Source organism: Panthera onca, chromosome B1 (genome assembly GCF_046562875.1).
Source record: "Panthera onca isolate mPanOnc1 chromosome B1, mPanOnc1 haplotype 2, whole genome shotgun sequence".
Taxonomy (NCBI): domain Eukaryota; kingdom Metazoa; phylum Chordata; class Mammalia; order Carnivora; family Felidae; genus Panthera; species Panthera onca.
Window position 1 is genome coordinate 936,144 of NC_138342.1, and position 22,503 is coordinate 958,646.

The 22,503-nt window shown below is 53.1% G+C and overlaps 1 protein-coding gene across 5 annotated transcripts in view; it reads right to left on the bottom strand.

The window, feature by feature from the left end:
- SLBP (stem-loop histone mRNA binding protein) overlaps positions 1–21,981 on the bottom strand; it is a 41,940-nt gene extending 19,959 nt beyond the window's left edge. The window contains exons 1-8 of one of the 5 annotated variants that reach the window (XM_060655575.3): positions 21,799–21,970; positions 21,546–21,662; positions 17,333–17,437; positions 14,589–14,648; positions 14,159–14,296; positions 13,370–13,519; positions 11,765–11,846; positions 7,827–8,782 (exon numbers count right to left, since the gene is read on the bottom strand). In XM_060655575.3, the coding sequence (XP_060511558.1) occupies positions 8,666–8,782; positions 11,765–11,846; positions 13,370–13,519; positions 14,159–14,296; positions 14,589–14,648; positions 17,333–17,437; positions 21,546–21,662; positions 21,799–21,857 (828 nt within the window). In that variant the 5' untranslated portion in view covers positions 21,858–21,970 and the 3' untranslated portion in view covers positions 7,827–8,665. The other 4 variants (XM_060655577.3, XM_060655573.3, XM_060655576.3 and 1 more) reach the window with 4 other exon arrangements.
- Between the last annotated feature and the right edge of the window lie 522 nt (positions 21,982–22,503).

Consider the following 22,503-nt stretch of genomic DNA (forward strand, 5'->3'; position numbering starts at 1 on the left):
CCGCCGGCGCCCAGACCCGAGGGGGAAGCCGGGGGCTGCAGCGCCCTGAGCAGCGGGGACGGGGGACCCAGGCCACACGGAGGCGAGGCAGGGGCCAGGCCGCGCTGCTGCACCCCCAGTCCTGCGTGTGCTAAGAGCCGCTGAACCGTGCGTGCATTTGAAACAAGCAAAGTGCACGGAGCGCGGACTCGATCTCAAGGCTGTGTAAGAGGCGCACACCCTCCTCCTCCCCAAGTCGCCATCAGCCTGGCTCCAGAATCCTCACTTCCTTTACAAACAGTTGGAGGGCCCGGAGGTGACAGCCCAGACACTGCCTGTGCCTGTACCTGATGTCGCCCTGGGGTCTCGGGCCCGCAGAGGTGCGATCCGTCCCTTCTCTTGTACCGCGACGGACCGGGACCACAGGGCCTGTCCCTGGAGAGGCCCACGGTCAGCACGTGGCTGCTGTGTCCTCTGGGCAAAGGCCGGCACGACCTCCTTCCCCGTGACTTCCTGCCTGCTGGCAGCCAGGTCCAGGGCCTGGGTCGGCCTCCGCTCAAACCAGGGGCGGCTCGAACGGCAGGCCGGCACCCGCCGCAGGGTCCGAGCAGCCAGTGACGCCGGTGCCTGTGCGAGTCACACGTGCTGACACTCCAGGTCCCTTTCCAACCCGTGCGCCGACCCCGTCAGAAGGTGGGGGAGGGCCACTAGAGCGTCCCCCAAACTGAGAAGTCACTTCAAGACCACAAAGGAAGCAGGCCACTCCGTGCCGCCTGGTCTCATTCAGGGTAACTTCCTGACGGGGCATCGGACGGACGACGCGTACAGCTGTGGTCACTCCCTGAAAACCCGGACCCGAGTCCCAGATGGTACAGAGCGAGGGGACACACAGAGGAGCAGGGAGTGAGACCCAAGGGCTCGCACGCACCCCGAGAGCTAACCTCGTATGAGATCTGGTGGGGCCACCGGTGCCTCAGGAGGGGGACGACTGTCATCTGTAAGATTCACAGAGGCAAAAGCAAGTGTCCCTGCATCCTGGTCTTGGCGGGCACGTTTTGAGGGTGTGTCAGTCTCCAAGGGGCCCCGAGAGAGGTCATCCAGCAGACACGTGCACAACGGAGGGCCAGACCGGTCAGGAGGGTCAGCAGTCGGGCAGACCCCGTGGCACAGCTCAATTAGGTCGGGCCAGAGACAGGTGGTCCCCGCCCCCCCCCCCCCCCCCGGGGCCCTCATCGTCTTCCAAAAGGGACCCGTTTCTGGCTTTTCCCAAAATATCGTTATGAGCTCTTTAACTTAAAACATTTCGATGGGTTTTAATTCGTTGCGTCTCTTGTCCCCACTGGAGATCAAACTGTCCCAGTTTGGGGCACTGGGGGATCGCTTCAGGTCACTGCTGAGTCCTGTGGGTGTGACCCTCCTGGAGTCTCAAACCGTGGGGCGGTCGGCGGGACGCAGGCCCGGGCTCATCACGGACACCCCGCCCCGCACCTGGGATCAGCCATTTTTCCAAGAGGCCCTCAGAGTGAGCGATGGTATTTCAAGACCACGGTACGGGGGCAAAGGATGGTCACTGCGCTGGGTTGGTCACTGTCTCTAGAGCTTTTCGGCAGAAAGAGGTGGAGGGGAGACAAAGACGATACGGAGGAGATACAGACTACGGACATGTGGCTACGTAAGCCCAACAGACTGGTGGCCGGTTACAGATAAGATACGGAGCGGAGGGAGGTATGGGCTGGACACAGGCTGCACGACGCCTTGACGCACAGCGTGTCCAGAACCCACGGGAGGACATCTGGGTCATTCCCAGCTGGCCGCGACAAACACCACGGTACTTCCTGACGCTTTCCGTGCACACGGACACCACAGAGCTCTTCTGGAAGCCCTTCTCCTCCGGGTACCTGTGTCTCCCCTCCCACACGGAGGGCACAGCAGACGTGGGGGCCGGAAGACCCTGTAACGTCTCCCTGGGTCTTCCCAGTGGTGCGAGGAGCGCCGACACCCACGATAGGATCACTACGAACGTGAAACGTTTTTCTGTGTGGTCCGCCTTCCCCGCTCCATCTGGTCAAGCGGCTGCCAGAGCAAGGACCCTCCACACGTTCACCCTCTGCACCTGAGCTGAGGCTCCTCACCTTGTGTTGGCGCGCCAGCCGACCGCACGGGTAGCACGCTGATCGCCAAGATAACCACGTCCCTGATCGTGTTAGCCGTCGGAGCCCATCTTCCAGCACATTCCTCGGGAAGGGCTCCCAGGAGCATGTTCTCAGAATTCGGCCTTCTCCCACGTGGGTGACCTTCTGCACCCTTTACGCCAGAAAGTTTTCTGGATATAAAATCCTTGGGACATATTTCTTTCTTCAAATCTCTTAAACATGCTACTACTCCATTTTCTCCTGGCATAAAGCATGTTTGTCAAGAAGTCTGATCATCTAATGCTTTCCCTTGTAAGTAATGTGCTTTTTTTCCAAGATGTCCAAAGGTTTGTTTTTTTTTTTTCTTTCTTTCTTTCTTTCTTTCAAGTCCAGTAATTTTACAAGCATATGTCTTGGGGTTGGCCATTCTGGCCATTCAGGAACGTGGCATGCTTTCAAATCCTGTGTTTCAGGAAGGTCTTCGTGAACGGTCATGTCCCCCTAGGATAGCATCTTGCAAAATTACAGCACTCTCTCACAACGGGGACACCGGCACGGACAGTCGGTCCCTGTGGGGACCCATGCACGCCCGGGTGGCACTCCCGGGTTCGCCCATTCACCCGCTGAAGGGCATCTGGGTCATCTCCAGTTTGGGGATGTGAACGCTTGTGTCCAGGTTTTTGTGTGATGTGTGTTCTCACTTCTGGGAAAAACGCCAGGAACACAGCACACTCTCCCCCGTGCGCCCCTTCGGGGAGACCTCCCTCTACACCCTTTAGCCCACTTTTATTTTTGAGAGAGAGAGAGAAGGGGAGAGAAAGAGAGAGTGCGAGCAGGGGAGGGGCAGAGAGAGAGGGAGACACAGAATCCGAAGCAGCTCCAGGCTCTGAGCTGTCGGCACAGAGCCCGACGCGGGGCTCGAACCCACGGACTGTGAGCTCATGACCTGAGCCGAAGTCAGACGCTTAACCGACTGAGCCACCCTGGTGCCCTTCACCCACTTTCTAATTAGACTTCTTTCACTTTTGCGTGGACTGTTTATATACTTCATACGCAAGTCCCTGGGCAGATGTGTGGCCAGATGTGTGTCTGCAGTTTTTCTTTCCATCCTGCAGCCGGGTCTTTCACAGAGCAAAAGCTTTTAGTTTTGATGAGATATATCTGAAGAATGTTTCCTTTCATGGATCACGCTTTCAGGGTCAAGACTTAAGAACTCTGCCCAGCCCCAGGTCCCAATGACCTCCTACAAGTTATATACTTTACACGGAGGTCTGTGGCTCATTTTAAGTGAACCTTTGCACAAATGTGAGATCTAGGTTGTGGCTCGTGGCTGTCCACCTGCCCGGCAAGCCCCCCTGAGATGCGCAGACTTCTAAAACGGCTCCAACGACCCACTCTCGTGCGATCCCCTCTCCCAGAGTGCCCGCTGGCCAGTGACTTGCTTCTTAATCAAACTAAGTGACAGGCTGTCACTTCCAAAAGAAGGCGATACAAGCCTGTGACTCCCATCTGGGCTGCAACCTGCTCGCTCGCCCTGCTCTAAGCAAGCTGCCACGTGGAGAAGCCCGCATGCCGAGGAACAGAGGGCAATCTCTGACCGACGGCCACGAGAGTGAGGCTGGAACAGATCCCTCCCCGGTCAAGCCTTCAGAAGAGACCCCAGCCCGAGCCAACATCTTGACTGCAGTCCCGCAAGAGACCGGACGAGAGGATCAACTAAGCCACAGAAACTGAGATACTGTTCTTGTGATCCACCAAGTCCCGGGGAAATCCGCTGTGCAGCAAGGGGCCTGCCTGCGTCGACGGCAGGCCCCCACCCTGGCAGTTCTGCCCAAGGAGGGGGAGGAAGTTCCTCAGGAGACTCAAATTCTGCCTTTTCCCTACGGAGCACGGCAAGTGCACTGATGGCCAGCACGCTGAAAACCACTCTCAAAATCACATTCAGGGCCACCGGGCGAAATGCCACTCGCTGCTCACGTGGCCTGGCATTCTTGAGGGAGTAGCTCCAGGACCCCTCCCTGGGCACATCCGACCACCTCTCAGCCTCCAAGAAAGGGCTAGCACGTCTCTGTAATCGACATCCCTCTTCCTGAGTGCCTGCCTGATGACCATCCTCGCTCTGACTGGTAGTGAAGGAATGAGCCAACGTGCGGGGCTACGGGCACGCGCTGAACGGGTCCCTCGGCAACCACAGCAGGTTCTTAAACATGCGGCACCCGCCGGCTCCTCTAATCCTTAGAGACATCCTACGAGGTAGGCGCTGTCACCCCAGGTCTATAGATGGGGGCATGAAGGCCCCGCCCCACAGCTGGAAAAGCCAGAGCTGGGACTGGGCGGCAGGTGTGCGCCCCGCCCCCACTGCACACACCGAACGGCCCCCAACGGGCCAGGCCAGGCGGAGAGCTGAGGACACGTACACAGTCGGTGCCTCTGTTGCAGCTCCAGCCACCAAAGCCCTTGGTGCCGCTATCTGGGGAGCTGGCTCCCTGTACTACACTGAGGGGATTATTTTCCCGGAAAATTTCGTACGCGTCTTTGAAATGGGAGTTTTAGGAGGTGGCGGAGGTCCAAGCGAGGCCTACACGTTAGAAAGCAAACAAGACGGCCACAACGCAGCACGAAACCACATACACATGCATGCAGGCACACGTACAAAAACCACCCTTGAATAAAATCTGCAGGCTTCAGGATCAAAAAGGTGGGGCGCCTGGGTGGCTCCAGTCGGTGAAGCACCCAACTCTTGCTCTCAACTCGGGTCACGATCTAGCGGTTCGTGGGTTCGAGCCCCGTGTCGGGATCTGTGCCGACAGCTCAGAGCCCGGAGCCCTCTTCAGAGTCTGTGTCTCCCTCTCCCTGACCCTCCCCCACCCACACTCTCTCTCTCTCAAACATAAACATTAAAACAACTTTTTTAAAAAGGCGCACTTCCTCCCACCCAGCCAATCCAGGTTCAAAGAGGGCAGCTCAACTATTAACTTGCCAAGGCATTTTCAGTTTGCCAAGTACTGTGACAGGACTTTGCCTGGCAGACTTTTCAGATTTGCTAACCTGGAATAAAAAGACCCTGTAACCACTCCATTGACCAGAGGATCCACCCGCATGGGTCCAGAAAGCCAGAAGCGCAGGCTTTTGGTTCAGGCAGACTGCGGACTCACCCGAGGGGCTCCGGCGAGGCCTTCCTACCAAAGGGAAAGGATCCAGATAGACCAGCAAGAAACAAGAATGGTTCACAATGCAGGAAAAAAGTAAGTTGGGGACAGAGGATGACAGCCCTGATAAGCGGACCCCATCTCTGCGTGGGGAGATAGGGAAATGAGTCACCAATGGGAACGAGATAGCCATCAGCCTGGAATTAATCATGGCAGACAAACTTAATTTAGTTCTGACACTTCTAGGTTCGATGTACAAGAGTCAAGAATAAAGACGACTCAATTCTAGCCGGTGGTTATTTGTAACCTCGTACAGAAAATACTAGATTATGTTAACGGCATTAAAAGGCAAGAACTAAAGCCTGAAAGGTGACTTCCCTGCCGCTTAAGGGCACTCCAAGAATTCAAATGCAAAGCAAAAGCTAGCAGTCAAAATGATTCTTCTAGAACCTAAATCAGAGGGCACGTCCCCTGCTGCCCCCCTCACTCAAGAGTAACGCCCAAGTATACGTGTGCCACACCCCGGCTCCAGCCAACCGGCCTCCTCGCCCTCGTTTAAGGCCACTTCCGTCCACCCTCTGGCCACAGGTTAGGGACAGTCCCCTCAAGGCCTCCAAGTCGCCTCCTCCCACGCCAGCCCAAACAAAGGCCCGAATCTCCTCCCCGAGAGGGGCTCTCAGTCTGAGGGCCTCCGAGCTAGAGAGACGTCGGATCTGCCGTCCGTCCCCAGCCCCCACCACACACACCGCACAGCAGCGGGCCGGGCTGGACCCGTCCGGAGCGGGTGGAGACACGGGCGCCACCGGCCATGCGGCTCCCGCTCCGTCAGGGGGTCTCCGCGCGTCCCGGCTCTGCGTCTGGGCTGCCGGGTCCACCCTGTGAATTCTCGCTTTTCCACAGAAGGCAGCGTGTGTTCTTTGCAGCCGTGAGCCTTCCTCCGCCCGCTTCCTGCCAGGTGACTCGGGAGGCTCCAAAGGCCCCTTTCCGTTTCCTGCTGCCCGTGCCTCTCAGTCCAAACTCACGGCTTTCTAACAACCCAATTCTCCCAAAAGCTCTCCGGGTCCCCGGGGAAACCTCTTGGGGTACGATTCCTCACACAAGAGCCACAAGCGCAGGCCTCCCCAAAACAAGCCCCCCGGGTCTCGGGGGTCTGCAGAGGGACAGCTCCGGAGCGCCTCGGTCCTACCGTTCGGCGGTCTCACGCCGCACGCCCACGGCTTTGTCACAGACCCGACCTTCCCGGCCGCCCCGCGCCGACGTCTGCTCGAAAGCCACTTCTGAACGTCAGCCCCGCGTGCCACCGGGAAGGCGGAGGGCGAGGCGGCCAAGGGGTGCCGCTCCCGTGCACGCGAGCCCCGTCACCGGCTTCCCGCTCCACCCCTGCCTTCCAGCCTCGGTGGCAGGACGCAGAGGTGCCCTCGGCACCGCCTCGAAATCCTGTCCGGACCAGCCGGTCCGTCATCTTCCACCCCCACGCTGAACTGCCGCCACATGGCCAGGACCCACTCGGCTCCGGTTCCTAACATTCTCACGTGTTCCCACCCACCCCCACTGGGTCTCCCCACAGCCCGAGGCGGCCCCCAGAACTTTCCTCCCCAAAGTCCCGCCAGCTCCTGACCAGCTACAAACTCTGTCCCACACGTGAGGATTTTGCTAACGGTCTGTACACCAAACTCCTACCTCAGGGCCTTTGCGTCTGCTGCCTCCTGGGGTGGACGTTCTTCCCGGAGAGCACATCTGTTCACACGCCACCTTGTCGGGCATCTCTCACCCAGCCTGAAAAAAATGGCAACCTCCCGCCTCCCGGGCGTCCCCCTGCCCCCTGCCCGTCTCCACTCACCCCTTAACCCGACTCCGTATTGGCTATCTTCTGTCCCCACGGGAGCGTGAGCACGGACTGTGGAGCACCCCGTCTCCTGCACATCTCCAGTGTCTACCAGGACTGACACACGGCACGCGTTCAACAAAGGGCACGAAGAGGGCCTCCTGCCCTTTTGAAAGACCGTGAACAAAGTTGCCAAAACCCTCCCTTGGCCTGAGGCAAGTTCAGCATCACTTCTGAGGGGCCATCCTTAGGGCACGTGGCCGTGGCCGAACAGCAAGGTCCGTAGACAGAGTTTCCAGGGTTTCAAGTGTACGGGTACCAAGTACGTGCGGTGGGGTGGGGGGGCACCCCTCGAAACCCAGGTCCATGGCCCGCTCCGCTCCAGGGTAGAACGTGCAGCCTGGGTCTGTCTCGGAAAGAGGGAAAGGCCGCGACACCCCAGATGCCCCGTAAGCGTCCAACCTGGGTCCGTCCCCCAGCTTCTCTGCACATCCACCGGTCACACGCCAAACGCGGCCGGGCCCTGCCGCGTCAGGTCTGGATGGTTCCAGCCTGACAGAGATGCCCCAAGAGCTCCAAACCCATGAGGTCCCGTCCTCACCGGGTAGTTTCCTGATCCTGGGTCAGGCTTCCTTCACCCCCATGTGCCGCCCCCCAGCGTCACGTGACAAGGAGATACTTAGATCCTCCAAACGTGGGAATTACCTCAGCAGGCGCCGAGCTGGCAATAAATCAGCTAAAGAAGGTTCTTTTCTTTTTATTTTTGCAATATCGTTCCATACAAAAGCAATAGAAACATAACAGTCTTAACAAGAAGTTTACAGTTGAGTATTTGAACAGAAAATCTGTACACATTATCATTTACAGCAACTTTACATGGTGAATTAACTGATTGTAAAAAAACATCCATTCTAAGCCCCTCTGCTGGCAGCCTTACTCTTGGAGTGTTACGGGTGGAAGGCCTCCCTAGTGCTATTTACAAGTACCAAATTAAGACTGTATAACTTACATAAAATCCATTAACTTAACGGCTCAATTTACTAACTTTGACTATTCAGTGCTGTGGATGAGGCAAAAAAACACACCTTGACATACTGACAAAAGACCCAAAATTTAAGTTTCCGTAACGATATTCAAGTTATCCAATTATGAGAACACTCAGTCAGCTACCGGAAAAGAGAGCCGCCATGAGACTGGTCCTGTGAGCGTGTGGTTAAACCCAAACCAGCCACCTGACGAGTGGAGACCGGGTGTCTAACTTACTGGTGGAGAACCAGTTAAAAGTATGTTTGTCAGGTTAACTTGGAGAATGGCAGAGATTAAGCAATTAAGTTTTCAAGTTCAATTTTCCTTGGATTTAGTTCCATTTACAATTTAAAACATGCAAAATACACTCGCTATACATAAAATTAACGCTTCTTAAGAAAATAAGGCAAGAATAACAGTTCACCATGAGCTAACGTGATAATGAACTATGAACAGAAGCCATCCGGTTACAAATGCAGGACACATGCTTGGCCGGTCCCCAACCTGCCGGGCAGAGGCAACTCTCGCTCCCAGTGGCCTCTAGGTGGCACCAGTTAGCTCATGGCTGAGAAATCTTTCAAGGGCTCCGTTAAACAAGCTTCCAAGTCAAATTCGTCCTCCACTCCGCAGTCCACGTGCCTGACTTTAGTGGGTGTGCCAGAGTACACATCCTAGAAAACAGGAGCACGGTCACGGCTAGCCCCCAAGACACGTGGGACTCGCTGCCGCTGGCCCCAAACCCAAAGCTGTGCGCCCCAAGGCAGGGGGTGCCTGCCTCCTCCTGAGCCCACGGCCCCGGAGGCCGAAAGTCCATGCGCGCTAGGATGCTTGGGAGAGAGAATTCAAACCATCACCTACTTCAAATTCATGGGCAACAGCACACTTTCTTGGAGGTGGATTTGTCAAATCCCTACCCGCTAAGCAACCCCCACCAGAGGCTGACTAAAAGCTGACACCTTTAAGGCGTCCGAGCCCCGGCCCTTTGACCCCTAGGGGGCCGCAGAGTGGACTCAGCCTACCATCACCCACGCACCGTGCCTTGTGACGCCGAATCGCACCAAACCGCAGGGCACGTGCTCACCGGCCAAGGAGGATCTGTCCTGGCTGCTCCTTCTCCAGCCCACCTCACCCCCAACACGGGGGCCACTTCCTACACCCACATTTGGGAATCAAGTGAGAGAAAACGCACGTCAAGCTCTTTGCCTTTGCTCACTCTAATAACTGCGCTGCCAAAGGGACCGTTACGTACCATACGCGAGGCACTGTGTAAAACAAAAAGTCCAGATATGAACACCCACGTGCATCTTTTACAAGCACAGAACAGATGCTGAAAAGCTAGACAAAATGCAAACAGTGGCTCTCAAGGCAGGATTTGGTAATGGTGTGTAATGCATTTCTGAACTGCTTCAATAAACAGGCGTTGCTTTTTTCGTTAAAAAAGTTTAATTACAAGCTCATACAATCAAACCTTAGAGTTTACAGTTTAGGGCATTTAAACCCACTGAAGTCCAATGTTTCATCCAACTTAAACCAAAGTTATAAATGAAAGTTAAAACAAAAAAAAGTTATTTTGGGGGGAGCCTGGGTACACCCCCCACCATGGTCATATTCTTGCCTAAAGGGTTCGATCTGAATCTAGTTCTTAAAGAAACAGAACTCCCCAATGAGGAATTCCGCATTATAAAAACTAGCCTGAATCGCCCCAAAAAGCCAAGGTCATGGGGGAAAAGGCAGGAAGACTATTCTAAGTTAAAGAACATGTAAGAAATGGCAATTCAGACAAGTAGCCCTTGATTCAACTGTGGATTTAAAAAAAACAAAAACAACTTACAATAAGGACATCATCAGGGCAACCAGAAAACCCAACTGTGGATGCTGATGAGACAGTGTTCTGTCAACATGGAATTTCCTGAGCACAGTGACACCGTGGCTGTGTCCAGACTTGGTAGAGCGGGTAAGGGATACACACAGTTCTGGGTGTTCACAGCATGAAATAAGGTACTCAGCCAGGCTTCTCTTCCTTTAGCAAACCCAGCCATCTCTGAACCACCTCCTCCTGGACCCCCCAGGACCTCCCACCAGGAGGACCCCTGCCTCTGATCTTTGTGGTCTGGCCCCCCCTCCCCTTGTCCCCTGGGCCTGAGCCATCTCCCTCTAACTTCTGATTTGGCAGGTGGCATGTTCAGAATCTGTTTCTTGAGCTGGGACAAGGGTTCCTCTTCATCCAAACTAAGGATACCACCAGCTGACATTTTCATGGGTTCCTTTTTAGTCCTGCATACGTGTGAATAAATATCCATAAAACTGGGATCATTCTACCATTAAAAAACCTGTTTTTACTTATCTCAACAATTTCCCGCATCATTAGTCTTCAAAAACCTTATGACAGAAACATAACTTTGCTAGTCTTCTATTGTTTGACATTTGTCTTATTGCTCACCTCACGGTCACAAAGAGTGGGTCAACAGAGGGTCCACAAGACGGGATGGACCTATGCTGGGCTTACCAAGGAGGTGACACAGATGAAGGGAAAAAAGGCAACTATGCACGTTTATTTTATAGGCTTCTGAACTGTTCAAACACAGTGCAGGACGACCTCACACAGGATGACCTCACGTAAAGCATAACTGCTCGTGTATATATCTGCTTGTACACACGCAGAAAAGTCTGGAAGAACATGTTCCCAACCAACAGCTACCCAATCAATACTACCCAACTGACAGCTGAGATAATTTTATATATTGCTTTTAATCTTTGTAGTTTTTTTCTCCAAAAACACATCGTTTTTAAAAATTGGCAAATATGGGGGAAACCCTAGGCCCAAAACACACCTTTATTTTATAACAATTAGCAAACGGTTCTTGTACTAACAAATCACCAGCACAAACTGTATACAGCTTAAAATTAATGCCTGTGACGAGACCTACGTAAGCACTGGAACCAAAGGGAAAAAAGCCTTACATTTTTCTTCTTAAAGCTTATTTTCATTTTGAGAGAGAAAGAGACAGAGAATCCCAAGCAGGCACAGCACTGTCAGCACAGAGCCCAAGGCGGCACTCGATCCCAGGAACTGTGAGATCATGACCCGAACCGAAATCAAGAGCCGGATGCTTAACCACTTAACCGAGAATGAAGCCACCCGGGTGGCCAAGGCTTTTTACTTTTAAACTGAAAATGGTGGGGGCACCTGAGTGGCTCTGTCGGTTGAACACACAACTCTTGGCTTTGGTTTAAGTCATGATCTCACAGTTCCTGGGATCGAGCCCTGTGTCGGGCTCTGTGATGACAGCACGGAGCCTGCTTGGGATTCTGTCTCCCTCTCTCTCTGCCGCTTCTCCATACATGCGTGTGCTCTCTCTCAAAATAAACTTTACACTTAGCCAAAAGGCCGAGAAGCAATAAACTTCTAATTAATTAATTAATTGAATAAGTAAAATGAAAATGGTAGGACTAACTAGGTGGATCAAACCAAAAACTTAGATTAAGGCCAATACAGAGGGACTCCACTCAATCTGATACTCTAATGACAACAGGAGAAAGGGATAAGGAGCCCCTTACTCATAAGCAGCAAAATCAAACTCTGGCCTCAATGTCAGTTTACAAAGTGGCACACATTGTCAACAATTAACTGGAAACCAAGAAAAGGTACTTACAAAGTTATCCTGAGAGCTTGTCTGGGATTCAGAGCTGCTTTCTGCGGATTCAGTCTCCATTTCCCCGAGGTCCACAGGATGTCTGCGAAGTGAAATCAAACAGGTAAGTCAGTCACCAAAGCCAGGAGACACATGATGCAGGAAGGTGCTCCAAGGCTGCTCACTAAACACAAGCACAATCAACACCATGCTGCCCTCTGACAATGGTCACTCGTGTCTCCTCTGCTCCTGAAAGCATCGAGACGGTTTTCAATGAACCCTCCCTGCCCCAGTACTGCCCAGTCAACCAGCACAGGGAGAGCTGGCTACAGTTACTGCAAGCGGAGACATCCACCTGGCTCAGAGCACACAACCTGCCCGCTCTCAACTACGGTGCAACTGTTTACACCCCCAAGGGCATCCTACCAGGCAGAAGCAGCAATAATACGCCCAATGTGGGGAGGCAGTGGGGGCGGGTGCACACCAGAACAAACCATACAGCTGACCATCACTAATGTTTCCAATTTTCCACTCATAAAGAGCACAGAACAACAGCGACACAGTGGGAAAAATTGTATGACAGGATGACATCTGTGAGACTAACTCTGTAAAGCCATGTTAGAAATTATCTCGGGGACTCCTGGCTGGCTCAGCCGGAGCAGCGGAAGACTTCTGAGTTTGAGCCCCACGTGGAGTCCAGAGAGCACTTAAACAAACAAAACCTTAAAAAATCATCTCAGACACGAGTTTATTAATTTCCCCAGCACAAAGCAAAAACTCTAGTGTTTGCTAAATGAACGAATCTGTTTCTGAGGAAGGGAGAGGCTCAGATCAGGAGGGAGCTGAGAAGAGGTGCTCCAAGAGGGCACAAGTACAAGACCATTCTCTCCAGCTCCCTGTCCAACAGCCAACCCTAACCCTAGACACAACCCTAGGGCAAAACCCCAGGCCTCAGGCCTCTCCAACTAGGCTCCAGTTTAAAAATCCACAGGGACAGGGCACCTGGGGCAGGGCTCAGTCGGTTGAGCGACAGACTTCGGCTCAGGTGACGGTTTTTGAGTTCGAGCCCCACATCAGGCTCTGTACTGACAGCTCAGAGCCTGGAGCCTGCTTCGGATTCTGTGTGTGTCTCTGTCTCTGCCCCTTCCCCACTCGTGCTCTGTCTCTCTGTCTCAGAAATAAACATTTAAAAAAAAAAAAAGACATGCAGACTATTTAAAAAGAAAAAAAGAAAGAAAGAAAATCAACAGGAAAAAGATAAAAGGTTTCCTGGACTAAAAGAGACCTTTTATTTTCATAGTTCAACATAAGTTACTCAAATACCTTTCAGAACGTTGAGTTTAAAACTTAATAGACCACAGCCCACATATTACTAGGTTTATCACCAAGCTCTACTTTCTCTAGCTACAAAAAGTAAATCCAGGAAGCATACTCTTCCCTCCACCACCTGTGCAGCCACGCAACGGCACACACGTGTGCATGGGGAAAACAGACACGAGGCCGGGGCAGCGGGCTACTCTGCTCTCAGAAAACTTCCAGGGGCACTTAGTACGAGGCCAGCGTGCCACACAGGCGATCACCGCACACGTCGCAGAAACAGAGGCCAAGAGTGCAATAAAGACACACATTTCTTGCAGATCACATCCTTCTTCAGGTGGAGGATCCCAAAAATGCAGCGCCACCTTCCAGAGTTTGATCTGCTGGTCCCACGATCGCCGACTATACTTCTTGAACTTGTTGGGGGTCTTGGGATGGATGCCAGGTTGGCGAAGGTGTCTGCAGGAAACAGGGCGGTTATTCCGACACACACTCTGCCCACATCAGCTTCAACATTAGCCCAACTATGAGTTCAGAGTTACCAAAAAAATACAGATCAACGGAGACCCTATAAAATGAGCAAAACTAACGTATACAACAGCACCGCCCCTTCGATTCTACTATTCTTCTGCGACGTGTGCTCCAAAAAAGTACATCTGAAGCCTAGTCCCACTGAGAAATCGACGCTCTAAGCTTTGCAACCTGCGTGTGAGGGAGCAGGGTAGGAAGGGCGTGCTGCTTGGACAAAACGAGGCAACGCTCATGTTTTCCCCCAGTAACATCTCCACAACCTGCAACCCGAACTTTACTTTCTCCCCCATCGTGCATGTTAATAGCTTTACGTTTATAAGACCACTAGAAGTCTGACGTGAAGTAAGACCTGAAATGTCTGCCAACACCCTGAACTATACGGTGTATTTTCTTATCTTCAAGTCCCCGGGGATCCCATCCGTGCCTCTTCACTCATGTAAGTGCCTCAGTTGTTCAATGGTCCTCAGCAGACGTGAGCTACGCCCAGACTCAGATTCACCCCTGAAGTAACCATCCAGGCTGCAAAGCCCCGTGCTCCCTCAGGATGTGCCGGTGAGACAGGACTACCTTGGGACTTCTTTAATGTAGCGGTCATAGGCGATGGTATTCTTTCCGTAGTTGATCTGTTTCTGCCTTCTCATGAGCACGCTTTCATCGGTCTCTAAGTCAGCGGGTGCTGCGGACCCCGACTCCTTCGAATCAGAACTGAAGAGGCAAGGAACAGAACACACCTTAAGATCGCTACGTAAGAAAACGGCGAAACACAACCATGAAAGAACATCTGTCCTCTGGATTCCAAACCATGTTAATCTTAAACAGTCTAGAAATCTTTGTGTGTGTGGGAATTTACTACACAATCGGTACGGCTTCCAACGCAGTGAGGAAAGGACTAACCCAGTACATGCCGCTGAGACAACCAGCACCTCATGCACAGTTGTTTCTACTAACAGACCGCAGGCCCATCAAATTAAAAAAGAAACCTTTACGTGGCATTTACCTTCCCGACGAGGACTTTCTCTCTCTCCCAAAGTCATTTATGAGGAGTTTTCTTTTATATCTGAAAGCAAAATAAACATCACTGATTTTAAGGCATAACTGAATTAACTGAATACAATGCTTTTAGAACTGAAACAGCCCCCAAGAATAAGGTCTTCTTCCCGAGCAGTGTAGTCCGGATTAACGAGTACAGGTAACAGCACAGTTGGGTGGCTTATTTTTTTTTTTTTTTTGAAGTTTTATTTATTTTTGAGACAGAGACAGAGCATGAATGGGGGAGGGGCAGAGAGAGGGGGAGACACAGAATCCGAAGCAGGTTCCAGGCTCCAAGCTGTCAGCACAGAGCCCGACGAGCCCGACACGGGGCTCGAACTCACGGACCGCGAGATGGTGACCTGAGCTGAAGTCGGACGCTCAACCGACTGAGCCCCCCAGGAGCCCCTGGGTGGCTTATTTTCAATCTGCCTCAGTCATCTTCTCTCATAAGAAGATAAGTTATACACCAAGATCACACCAAGTGCTTAGGGCAACCAGGCTCTATGAGCAGCTGCCTCAATGCCCTTGGGCACCACCACATATAATAAGGCAGAGGTTCTCTGAACCAAATAAAGTCCCTAACAGTTTCAGGTTAAGTCGTAAAAGCCCAGTTTCAAAGAAAATAAACAAAAGTTGAAATAAAAAGTTAACTTCTAATACCACAACTAGTTAGTTACTAACAAGACGCGTGTGCCTGAGTCCCGCGAACCTCCTCCTATACCTGGAAGGAGAATGGCACCACCACCCCCGTTGTGTCCCCTGCAAGCTTCACCAGGCATTTGACTTCTATCATCACAACAACTACCAAACCCCAGCTCTGCCCAGGTATGTCGGCCCAAGGACTGTACACAATCTGCCACTGAAACCACGAACCACCTCAAACCAGAAGCTCATTTGTCTGAAGTAGGTCATCACTGCATCTCCTTCCAAAATCCCCACCCCCAAGTTTGCTGAGGCATCCAGCAGTTTGGGCACTGGCAGTAATGAATGAGTTGACTTCCTGTGAACCCAGGAAACATCAATTCTATGCCAGCCTGTGACAACACAGAGAGGAGGCCCTCGGATCACTTTCCCCAGGGCTTCACTCTCTGTGACTCTAGTTGAAAAAGACTGGCTTCAGGTAGGACTAAAACTCACTTTCCAATTTTCAGAGAGCTGGTGTGTGGTATGTGTTACCCTCTTGAGAGCACAGTGAGTTAAATTCTGGTAAAACGTACAGCGGGCCACCACCATCGGCAACTCAGACCACCCAGGCCTTACTAAAGCAGCAGCCTTCCATCAGGAAAGGTGTGATCCAGGAACAGAGTGTCCCAAAACTGAGCAGGCCTGTTCTGCAAAGCAGAACAACTTTCAGAGGCAGGCCTGTGAGACAACTGAGGAGAAGGAGCCACCAAAGGAGTGTCCAGACAGACCAGGATCTCCACACATAGCACAAGAGCCGCGGACAGTCCCTGGCAAGGGGAGAAGGGGGGTCAGGACACACAGGTGAGGCCATGACAGCTGTTATAAACCTCAGGAGCATCGCACAGAAACTACACAGACCAAATCAAACATCCCAGCTCTACAGTTGGGAAAATCGAGATCTACGTCAATAAAACAACTAATTCAAAACACTGCAGGGGCACCTGGATGGCTCAATCCATTAAGCGTCCGACTTTGGCTCAGTTCATGGGTTCGAGTCCCAAGTCAGGCTCTGGGCTGACAGCTCGGAGCCTGGAGCCTGCTTCGGATTCTGTGTCTCCCTCTCTCTCTGCCCCTCCCCCACTCATGCTCTATCTCTGTCTCTCTGTCTAAAATAAATAAACGTTAAATTTTTTTTTTTTTTTTTTCTGAAACAAAACACTGGAGCCATACCTGTTAACTTCTGGCTCACCTTTCCAAGAGGTATATTGCCCCCCCAACACACACACAACATGTGTGGTCATAACCAGCTCCCACACTGCCTGTGCCTTTCTTAAGGAGGCAGCTAGAAATACCATCAAGCTGCAGATTCTGTGTTTCCCTCTCTGTTGCAGACGTGCAACAGGCAATGTGGCCCTGCTTCTCTGCAGAGAGGACACATTTCATAAGAATTAAGAACCAATGGACTCAGTTTAACATTCTCCAGCTAATTATGAGCCACAGTATTTTAACTCAAAATTCATTCAGCTGGGGTGGATGGCATATATGGGGGGGGGGGGGGACAGAATTTGTAATCAAGAGAGATAAACGGTGTTTAAGAGTGCATATGAGTACAGGAAGTGGCTTGGTCTTTGTGAGAACTTGGGACACACACAAGAATTTTGGGTACAACTGCAAGGGGTTTAGAGACCCCCAGTTGGGGACCCCTCACCGCGCTCTCCCACTTCCAAGCCGGTATCTGAGCCAGGTGTCAGACAACACACTTTGCTGGGGTGGCAGAGCACAACGTGGTGGGTCAGGGCACATCACGGTGGAAGGATGGCCGCTAAGGCAGGGGTCCTCAAACTTTGGCGAGCAGCCTCATCTGGAGGGCTTCTTCAAGACATGGCCGGACCCCACCCAGAGTTTGCCATTCAGCAGGCCTGGGGTGGGGCCTGAGAATGTGCATTCCTAAGAAGTTCCCAGGTACTGCTAACATTGTGGTATGGGGACCAAACTCTTAAAAATCATCATTTTAAGACACATCTCAGATTTAACACATAACTGAAAGCACAATAAATAACATTCCAAACGGTCTGCAACGTATACCTTGCAATTTCCTTGTTAACTCTGGTTCTCATCTCATCCTCTTCGACTGCACTTGCCCAGTCTGAACATCTAGAACGGGGTTTGGGGCCCTCGGGAGTGGTAAAACTGCAATAAGATAAAAACGTACATGTGAACCATGGCACACACTTTCCGTCTCCTTTCAAACAGTACGTCAGGAAATGTTCACATGCTGTTTGGAGGGTGCCAAGGGAAAGGGCTCTGGGCCAATCTCTGCTCCATAACTTACTAGATCACTGAGTTTAGGCAATTTACTGAAAGCCTCTCTGGGCTTCATTTATCGAACTTCTGGGCACCTACCATGTGCCAGTGTTGGCTAAATCAGGAGGAAAAAGTCCACTGGGGGGAAGGCAAAGTCAACAAGGCATGTTCAGCCCTGAGAACGGCACCTAATACAATTTCCTTTATTTGTAAAACGAGAAGCTACTTTTCAGCATTTTAAAAAACCCTTAGGTAATACTTCATACTAAGCAAAGTGCCCAGCACGTGAAAGGTACTTAATAAACAGCACATACTAGTTAGTTTCAGATGCGCGTAATGATTCGGAATATACCACATAATTAAAACAAGAGGGTAAGAATTTACAACTGAGTCCCCGCTACAAGAACTTAACGCACTGATAACAGTGCCCCCCCCTAGAGTTGGGTTAAGCGTAAACTAGGGGTTCAGTTCTATCTGGAGATCAAGGAAACCTTCGGCCAAGTTAAATCTTTGGTCAAATTAGGGAATTTGAAATCTGGCAGTCAGAATTGCTGGTATGTCCATTATCTGTAGATTAGACATAAACTGATTTTTTTCTACTGGCCACCACGGGCGAAGCCAAGCTGGACACGAACTGCAGCTGCAGCTCTAAGCAGCCTTCAGTACCTGAGCTGCAAACCAAACGGCGTGCTTTGGAAGCGCAACTGCGGTAACGAATAATCTCTTTGCGCAATTATCGTTTATTCTCTTACGGTTTCCTCACCTAGAAAAACTAAAATTAGATTTCTAAAAGAAAATTTCCAGAATCTAAAAATGGGTGGCAGTGTCTGAAGTCAAATTAATGAACCAAAAGTTAATGTGACTCAGTAACCGTATCCCAGACACAGAGAAGAATCAAATGGGGGGATTGTCCAGAGCTGGACATGGACTTCTCACTAGTCTATCAAGGGGTTCAGGTCTCTACCACGGCAGTTTCCTGAACTTTTAAAGGGTGCTTACAAATGACCTTTTGCTACATCACATATTTTTGTAGAAAAGAAAATGCCTCTTGCAGAACTGAAGCCTCTTTTTATTTTTATTTTTTTTGACGTTTATTTATTTTTGAGATAGAGAGACAGAACACAAGTGGGGGAGGCGCAGAGAAGGAGACATAGACTCCAAAGCAGGCTCCAGGCTCCCAGCTGTCAGCATAGAGCCCGACGCGGGGCTCGAACCCACGAATGGCAAGATCATGACCTGAGCCGAAGTCGGATGCTTAACCGACTCAGCCACCCAGGCACCCCAAGCCTATTTTTCAGATTAAGTACATCATAGTCACCAACCTATCCTATCTCAGAACGAAAACGTTTTTTGGGAAGGTGCTGGAACAGAAAACAAAGCCTATTTTACACAATAAGCTAACCTCCCTCCACAGGAACTTCTCACATCCCGCGACAGATCTACTGCAGGCACCTGTATGCACTCCCCACTCCTCACCATGGCGGACTGGGGAGAAAAGCACTGCCAACGGCAGACACAAGGGCATTTCTGCCATGTTAGATGAATAAGGAGGCCCACGTGGCTAATGAGCTACAGGGGAACCCACAGGGACACCAAAGACTTTTAAGGCAACGCAAGGATTTAACATTTCGTCCTCAGCTAAATGGGAGACCACTGGAGGACTCAGACCCTGACCTCAATGATGTCTGACAGCTTCTGTTCACATCCACTCCGGCCCTGTCCAGGGCCTCTCCCACACTCAAGACCACTTCCCAAGTATCTCTTCTAGTCCTAAGTCTCTAAAAGGCATAGAACTCACACTTATGCAAAACGTGCGTGGCCTCCCCATCCACACCCTCAGGTCTCAATACCTTCCCGACACCTTCTCTTGCTCACGGGAGAAGCTTCGGCCTGACTATGGACTCCCCCCCATGCCAGCTCTGCTCTACCCACAACCTCCTCACCTCAGCACATGGTTCCACAAGAAACAAAGGTGTTCACAGCTAACGTTGGAGTCATCCTAGACCCCTCTCTGCACCCAACCCACCAGCAAACATCAGGAATCCTGCCTTAAAGAGTCAAACGTGAGGGGCGCCTGGGTGGCTCAGTCGGTTAAGTGTCCGACATCAGCTCAGGTCATGATCTCACAGTTCACGAGTTCGAGCCCCACGTCGGGCTCTGTGCTGACAGCTCCGAGCCTGGAGCCTGCTTTGGATTCCATGTCTCCCTCCCTCTCTCTCTGCTCCTCCCCTGCTTACATGGTCTCTCTCTCTCTCAAAAACGAACATCAAAAAAAATTTTTTTAATAAATTTTGATTTTAAAAAGTAGAATGTCAACCACATATTTCTCCCCATCTTTATTTTTCACCATCCCCTTCCACCTCAACCTAACAGCTCGCCCACCTTGTCCCCCTCCATTCAGGCTTCAAACAGGCCAAACGCATCCTCACCTGGGGGGGGGGGGGGGCCTTGGCACACGAATCCTTGTGGGCCGGTTTGTCCCGTCACCACACAGAGGTAACCCAACAAAAGCCTTCCTTCCCTGTGGCCTCTCAAGAGCACCCTAGCCCTCATCCCTGCCCTGTCTCCACCCACACCCCGTCCCTCTGAAATACCCTGACCAGCTGAGCCACCCGCATCAGAGTACAAGCACAAGGAAAATGAAAGCGTGGTTTCCGAGGTGTCCTAACCTCCCCAGCACACAACGCGCTCTAGAAACAACTCACGTGAACGCTGTAGCAAAGGCTCATTCAGAGAGAAAATACCTGGAGTCATCAGAATGAAAAGAAGGGTCTAGGAAGGAAGGGAGGAATTTGATGTTCCAGAGAATAAAAAACGTGCCCGAGAAAAAGAGGAGGAGGAGGAGGAGGAGGAGGAGGAGGAATCTAGAGGTGCAGACTCTGGTTCAGGTCATGATCTCGCAGGTCTTGAGTTCAAGCCCCGAGTTGAGCTCTCTGCTGTCAGTGCAGAGATCCTCTGTCCCCCTCCCCTGTCTCTGCCCCTCCCCCACCTGCACTCACATGTACGCACTCTCTCTCTCTCTCTCTCAAAAATAAATAAAACTTGGGGCGCCTGGGTGGCTCAGTCGGTTGAGCGGCCGACTTTAGCTCAGGTCATGATCTCACGGTCCGTGAGTTCTAGCCCCGCCTCGGGTTCTGTGCTGACAGTTCAGAGCCTGAAGCCTGCTTCGGATTCTGTGTCTCCCTCTCTCTGCCCCTCCCCCATTCATGCTCTGTCTCTGTCTCAAAAATAAATAAACACTAAAAGAAAAAAAAACTTTCCAAATAAGTAAAACTTAAAAAGCAAGAAGGATCTGGAACTCAAATCTCGGTCTGCGGCCTGGCACCTACGCCGTTTTCACTGCGGTGCGACGCCCAACTTCGCTAAGCTGAGTCTTCTGAGACCCCACCTAACCAGCTGCACTGAAACGTGCTAAAAGCTTCCCAGTGTCCCTGAAACACAGGAAGGCTCGCCGGCTGAGGCTGAGACCCGTTTTTGTTGACACTTATCACCGGAGGTCCTGTGGGAACGTCACCTACCTCAGTCACGTGACACAGGGTGCTTCACACTCAGATAATGAAAATACGGGCACCTCAACCAAACGTTTGGGGAAACAGCTGCCTTCACTAGAACTAGTCAGGCGCTACGCCAGAGGTGACGTGACTAGCCAGGTGCAGTGACCCTCACTCGCCGTGGCTACCCAAGTGTCGTAGGACTTGGCAGCGCGGCCACTCAAACAGCTGGGACCCCCCCGGGCACCCTAATTGATCAGAGTCCAAAACCACAAGCCCCTTAAATAATCAGCTAATGCGAGGCACAGACGCCACGAGCCGATCAGGGCGGTAACCCCGAGGGGCCATAAGCAGCCAGGACGGGGAACCCAGGAGCCTTAACCAGTCGGGACGGGGGGACCCCGGGCACCTTAGGCAGTCAGGACAGAGTCCCCCCAGGCGCCTTAACCAATCAGGACGGGGACCCCAGGAGCCTCAAGCAGCCCGCTGGGGCCCGGGCCCACCTGTCGGGTCTGCAGTCGCCCGGCGGCTTCGCGGGGCCCTCGGCGTCCTCGGGCTTCCTGCGCCTCCCGTCGGCTCTGCGCTTCCGTCCGAGGCTCCACCTCGCGGGGGCCGGCGGGCTGCGGACGAGAGGCCGCGTCGGTGGGGGGGGAGGGGGGGGGGGAGCGGCCTCGAGCCCCCCCGCCGCCCGCCCGCCGCCCGCCGCCCCCCGCCCCGGCCCGCCCGGAACGCCCCGGGACGCGCGGCCCGCCTCACCTGGCGTCGCCGTCGCGGCGGCTCCCGCAGCCGGAGGGGCTTCGCGGCCGGCAGGCCATATCGAGCGCAGCGGCGGGGTGCTGTGGCGCCGGGCTGCGTCCTCGGGCGGGGGTCGGGAGCCGGCAGCCGCGACCGTTCCCGCGCCGGCGCTGACAAGCTCTGCGCGCGCGCCCCGCCCCCAACCGCCTTTATGCGCCGGCGGCCCCGCCCCTCCGAGCTCCCGCGCGCGCCGCGTCGGGCGAGACCATCGGGCCCGGGCGGGCGGGGGAGTCCAGACGGCAGAACCCGCTCCGCGGGCTGCCCGACCCTGGGCGGGGCGCCGCCGGCCCGCAGCCCCGACGTTGCCTTCGGGGAGGCGGCGGACCGACGCCGTCCGAGTGGACGAGGAGAGGCCCGAAGAAAAGTCGCCCCCCTCCTAGCATTGGGGCGGCCGCGCCTCCGCGGGCGGGGGAAGGGGGTCTTGGCGGGAGATTGGGGCGCGCGCGCGACGCGGGCGCTCCTGGGGGGAGGGGGTGCGGGCAGGCGGCGGGTCTCTGATTGGTCGGCCCCGCGGGGGCGGTCTCTGCGCTGGCGGGAAACGGGAACCCGGAAAGGGAGGCTGCGCTGACGCTGCGGTCTCGGCCCACGGCCGCCGCACCGGCCCGGCGCCGCTGGTCTCCGTCAGTCCTCCCCGCGGCGCAGTTTACTTCCGCCGCTTTCAGCGCC